The 6148-nt window shown below is 45.1% G+C and overlaps 1 protein-coding gene across 1 annotated transcript; it reads left to right on the top strand.

Moving 5' to 3' along the window:
* Window positions 1–2902: 2902 nt before the first annotated feature.
* psmd10 (proteasome 26S subunit, non-ATPase 10) lies at window positions 2903–5217 on the top strand. Its single transcript, XM_038981668.1, has 5 exons — window positions 2903–3092; window positions 3243–3341; window positions 3732–3878; window positions 4138–4304; window positions 4438–5217. Exons 1-5 carry the CDS (start codon window positions 2976–2978, stop codon window positions 4595–4597), a joined length of 690 nt encoding a protein of 229 aa, XP_038837596.1. The 5' UTR covers window positions 2903–2975; the 3' UTR covers window positions 4598–5217.
* The last annotated feature ends 931 nt before the right edge of the window (window positions 5218–6148 follow it).

Below are 6148 nucleotides of genomic sequence, written 5' to 3'. Positions count from 1 at the left end.
CCCTATCTACCTCATACTGTTCACATGCTCCACTCATCACACAGACCTGTTTCATGTCTCCCTATCTACTTCATACAGTTCACATGCTCCACTCATCACACAGACCTGTTTCATGTCTCCCTATCTACTTCATACAGTTCACATGCTCCACTCATCACACAGACTTGTTTCATGTCTCCCTATCTACTTCATACAGTTCACATGCTCCACTCATCACACAGACCTGTTTCATGTCTCCCTATCTACTTCATACAGTTCACATGCTCCACTCATCACACAGACCTGTTTCATGTCTCCCTATCATCCACAACCTAGCTTTCGAATCTGTCTGCCCAAACCGTAATCTACTACACACAACTTCCTCTCTCCTACTTTCCATATTCCCCACTTCTTCCTTTACTGATTGGTGCATGCAATATAATTCCCTCCCCTTATTGCTAGCATCCCACTTCCTTTGCCAAAGATCGAGACTTTTTTCCTGGGTCAAGGACCTGAATATCTACTCCCTCTCAGCACTCTTAGCCACCACATCGGCCTTCTCATTACCCTCCACACCCACATGGGCGGGGACCCAGCAAAAGCTTACCACCCCTCCCACCCTCTCCAATCCCATTAACAACACCATCATCTCCACAAACAAGTCTCCCCTCTCTGACCTGCCCGTCTTCACACTACTCAACACTGCAGCCGAATCAGAGCAGATCAACACTGAGTGGTTTCACCTCCTCCAACCATCTCAAACCGAGAATCATGGCCATCAACTCGGCCGCATACACTGACACATAATCAGTTAACCGCTTACATGCTCTAACATTGAAATCTGGGATATACATCCCTGTCCCCACCCTACCACTGACTGGATCCTTTCAACCATCTGTATATATCCTTACATTTTTTTTTTTTACAAATAATGATTATCTATATATATCTCACGTCCTCACCCCATTCTCTCCTGCCCTCAATCATGTCCAGGTCGACACTTGGTTTCGGAAAAAGCAACAGAGGAACGTTCCCCAATGCTATTGCTGACCCTATCTCTCTCTCCCCCAGTCCATATTCAACCATCTTCTGCCCAATTGTCCACCCGTACGCCCTCTGCTTAACCCCACTCCTCACTCCCAGCATTCCCCAGTTGCCATGACCGCAGGATGTCCTTCTGAACTCCATTTCAACCTCGCCCAGTACACTAAACCAAGTTAGTCCCACCTTATTCTCAGTGGCAGTTGCCCACTATCCACCTGCAATGCCTCAACAGGTGTCGTCCTGAAGACACCCACACACAATCTCAGGGCCCTTGACTGTATCTATCCAGGCACTGTAGTAACGTTTTGACTGCCGATCCATATACAAAACACCCACAATTCAAAGATGACCTGATCAATCAATGCCTGGTACATATACAACAGTGTTTGTCTATCCGACCCCCAATCATATCCTGCCACTGCCCTCATGAGGTTCAGCACGTTGCTACACTTAATTTCAATATGCTCAACATGTCTCTTCCACGTAAGCCACTTATCAAACCAAATACCTATATACTTAAACTCAACCATCCTCCCTATATCCTGACTGTATATTTGCAGCCCAACATCTGTAACCTTCCTCCTAGAATACACCATAAAACAGGACTTGGCCACAGACATCCTAGGCCTCCATGTAAGACCAATCTTTCACAACTCCGACAGCTTCTTGCATCTTGCATCTTCACATATTTGACATCTCCACCTCTCCATACAGCCAGATCATCGGATTACAAGGCCACACCCACTTCCTGTCCCACCTCCTTAAATACGTAATCTGTCATCAGGGTGAATAACACCGGACTAACCACACTTTCCTGAATACCATTGTCCACTTCAAACTCCATTGACAGTTCTGAGTCCACCCTTATGACTCGATCGAACAGGAAGTCCATGATCCAGTTATACAGACGTCCCCAATGCACTCAATTTGATCAACAACCCTTCCTTACACATGGCATCTTAAGCTTTCTCAATGTCAAAATACACAACACTCATCACCTCTTTTATTGTCAGGGCTTTGGTAATCTCTGTACTAACTGTAACCAGGGAATCCATGGCAGACCTCCCTCTCCTGAACCCACTCTGTGCTACGCTCATCAAACCCCTGACTTCCAAGAGGTACATCATCCTACTCACTATCATCTATTCCATCAATTAACACATGTTGGATGTCAGAGCGAGAGGCCTATAACTGCCCGCCCTAGCAGGATCTTTACCTGGTTTTACAAACGGTAACACAACCGCACGTGTCCACCCAGCAGGAATCACCCCAGTCCTCCACACCACCTTTTGGGGCAGCAGGTAGCCTAGTGGTTAGAGCGTTGGACTAGTAACTAAAAGGTTCCAAGATCAAATCCCTGAGCTTACAAGGTAAAAATCTGTTGTTCTGCCCCTGAACAAGGCAATTAACCTAGGCCGTCATTGAAAATAAGAATTTGTTCTTAACTGACTTGCCAAGTTAAATAACATTTAAATAAATACAACCCTAACACTGCTTCCAACACACTGTCTGGTGTGTGCTTAAACATCACAGAACACACCCTATCTTCTCCAGGAGTAGTCTGCCCGCAGCCCTCCAACGCCCTTGTCATCTCAAACATAAAGAACTCTACATCCATAGCTTCTCTGGACTCTCCATACTCATTTAACTTTTCCCTGTCCCCTCTTACTCTGATCACACAGGTGCCCACATCTATGAACCACTGTAAATGCACCACCTAGGACATTTGCTTTTTCTTTACTTGATACAGCTGTGACGTTTCCTTTAAAAAATTAACAATCCCTCTACCAATAATGGAGCAAAATTCCCGCCATGCTGCTGGGAGCTTTTATTCTGAAAGCTCAATTTACGCGCACTTACACCGGAAATAGAACCTAGGTAAATTTCCTGAGTCATGGTGATGTTTATTTCAGTCCAATTTACCGCTTAGTGAGTTGAGCTAGCTATCTTTCATGATGGAGCAAACTGTTTCAAATGTGGAAGTCTGTAATTTAGCCTTCACTGGTGAATTTGACAAATTAAAGAAATGTATTTTAACGGATAAATCGCTCGCTTGCAAAACGGACCAGGTAAATGATCATCACTTGAAATACATTACTAGAGCTAGCTGCTTCAGGCAGCAGTCAGTCATTTAACGTTAGCTAGCTACATTTGCTGATACATCCACATGTCCCTCCCTTCTTATTCATCTGGTCTCCTGTGCTCTTCCCCTCTCCCAGGACCAAAGGACCGCACTCCACTGGGCCTGCTCGGCTGGACACGTCAAGATCGTTGAGTTTCTGTTGGATTTGGGGGTGGAAGTCAACCTACAAGATGATGTAAATATTGAAAAGTCATTGTCTGCAACATTGTACAGTTATATTGACTTGCTGTGTTGCAATAATTTGATCTTAAATTGATCTTGTACGTACTGTAGATGTTTGATCTTTTGATGTCACTATAGTGTATTAGTACAGATGAACAGGGGAATTGGTTATAAGTGTCTTTGGTAGTAGTTTCCCCAACACACACATCTATTTCTACGGGCTCTGTCAAGAGGTCTGGAGACACTGGACCTGTATGTTACAGGAGACACACTTACTCTAACCACTGAGCCTCTGGTTCATGCCTGCTCAGTTACTCCCTCTATCACTACATGACTATCCTAGAAGAAGAAGTAGTTACTGTCCATTTGAGAGTGATGTCTCATCTCTTGTCCTTGTCCCCAGGCCAGTTGGTCTCCCCTCCACATCGCAGCATCTGCAGGCAGGGAGGAGATAGTGAAGTCACTGATAAACAAAGGCGCTCAGCTGAACTCAGTCAACCAGAACGGCTGCACCCCTCTGCACTATGCTGCCTCCAAGGACAGATACGAGGTACACCAACACTGGGTCCACAATGTTAGACAGATACTGTTCTGAAGTAATCTGGTTTACTCAATACCAAGTGGGTTAGTTAGTTGGCACAGGGGCCATTAGCTCCGTCTTGGGATTGAGTGTTGCTAGTTCACTCCCTGCCAGAACCAACTATGTTCCCCTGGCTTTGCTACAATAGTTCTGCAGCTATTAAAGCAGAAAATAAGAACTGTATAACGTTATGTTGATTGATAATGCAAATGGTTGGTCTTCTTCACAGATCGCCCTCCTGTTGCTGGAGAGTGGAGCGAACCCTAATGTCACAGATAAGCTGGAGTCTACTCCCCTACACAGAGCTTCAACCAAGGGCAACTGCCGTCTGATCCAGCTGCTGCTCAAACAGCGCGCTTCTACCAACATACAGGACTCGGAGGGAAACACTGCACTGTAAGCACTGGCGTGTATATTGAAGTTGTGTTCTAGATGCTGTGTGTTTTACTGTGCTTAATGTTTGTGTCTGTGTGTTGATGATGCTGTTTTCTACACTTTCTACACCATGCTAAATATTTGTCTCCCCCAGCCACCTGGCGTGTGACGAGGAGCGTGTGGAGGCAGCTAAACTCCTAGTGGAGAACGGAGCCAGCATCTACATAGAGAACAAGGAGGAGAAGACGCCATTACAGATCTCTAAAGGAGGTCTGGCCACTCTGCTGCGGAGGATCGTAGGAGGAAACGTCTGATCCATCTGACTATACACTGAAGCAGCGAGAAGATCCAGTCGACGTGGTCTAAATGGGCTTCCTCATCTCACCTCTCCATCCTTTCTTCTCATCTCTCCTTCATCTGCACTGATTTGAGGAAACAGGATAAACTCTTCCATATTGCTTCGACCTATCCTCTATATTCCAGTCTGGGGGGGAGGGTACTTCCACCAGTCCAGTTCCAGTTCAGTGGCGATGAGGAGAGTGAGAGGAGGCCACTGGACTATTGAGATGCAGTCTGGATGGCAGCATTTTTGTTGGAGGAAAGAGCTTTTCTGACTGGACTGGATGTATCTGACTGACCATGATAATATCCTACAGCTACTTACCAGAGGAACCTATATTGTATGAAACTGTTCTAGAAATTCAGCTTCTTAAACACTGTTTTTTGTTTTCAAAAGATGTAATAAGTTGGTGTCTTAACAACTTGATTAAATGAATCACCTCAACTACATATGTTAATATCCAGGCCTATTTAAAACATGTTTCACTGTCTGGATGTGTAATGTGATTTGGTAGTAAGTTCATTGCATTCATTTGATTCCAATTAAATTGATCATCTGTAACAAGTTACATTAAATTCCTATTTTGGTTGTGAATCTGAACGTGTCAGTGTTTGATAATATACAGTAGTGATTGAGGAGGAGCAGGAACTGTGCTTGAACCAATAACCTTGCAGTATGGGGTGAGTGCACTATCTTGTGCCATAAAGGTTCAGACCTCTTGGCAGAGACCATAGCACTAACCTCACATACAGCACATACTTTTACAAAAAAAAGTCCCTTAGCCAATGTCATTTGCATCTGTTCTATATAGTCTGAATTAACCCCTTGTCACTGTTTGTCATTTAGGTAATGATTCTCATTCATCCTAACTCGAGACAAGGCTTCCTCCCATTTCCTCTTGCTCATCATCAGTTCCCTCCAATAGCTCGTTCCAAAATATATATTTATGTAGAGTGCCTCAGTTGTAGATGGCCGGTCAGTGGTTGCAAACCATTTCACGGTGGACCACGCCCTGTTCAGAGGGCTCAGGTGTGCTCACTGGAACGGGATTTGAAGAAGCTCGTGCCCGTACGTGCGCGCCACCGCCGGGCAACAGGTCATGGGCATGAGATCCACCGAGGCCTCATGCAGGTGTCGAACATACCCCGTGAAACCCGAGTTACAACCGTTACCTTTTCTTGGCAACCTCCAGCTTTGAATGTTCACCACTATTGCACATTCATGCACTCTTCAAATATTTCCCCTGAAGGCTGCAGTGAGGAGACACCGCTACAGTGGAACCGTAGTTTGTAATTCCATGGGATGCATCCTCTCTGACTTCCTGCGTGAATGACGCTACAGGTGTGTCTGCTGCGCGAGGTGCCCATTGCCGTGGAGATGTCACCGGTGATCAGACCCAAAGGAATCTCGGTTTCACCTACAAAGGTAGAATCAAAAAAAAATTTTTTTGTCACATGTAGACCTTACAGTGAAATGCTTACTTACAAGCCCTTAACCAACAATGCAGTTAATTAAAAAAATTACA

The sequence above is a fragment of the Salvelinus namaycush genome, chromosome 42 (assembly GCF_016432855.1).
Source record: "Salvelinus namaycush isolate Seneca chromosome 42, SaNama_1.0, whole genome shotgun sequence".
Lineage (NCBI taxonomy): Eukaryota > Metazoa > Chordata > Actinopteri > Salmoniformes > Salmonidae > Salvelinus > Salvelinus namaycush.
Note: the sequence above shows the minus strand (reverse complement) of the source record. Positions and strands in the feature narration are given on the sequence as shown.

Coding starts and splice junctions, on each gene's coding strand:
- psmd10 (XM_038981668.1), top strand. CDS start 2,976: ATGATGGAGCAAACTGTTTCAAATGTGGAAGTCTGTAATTTAGCCTTC. Junction 3,093..3,242: donor TCGCTTGCAAAACGGACCAG/GTAAATGATCAT, acceptor CCCCTCTCCCAG/GACCAAAGGACCGCACTCCA. Junction 3,879..4,137: donor CCTCCAAGGACAGATACGAG/GTACACCAACAC, acceptor TCTTCTTCACAG/ATCGCCCTCCTGTTGCTGGA.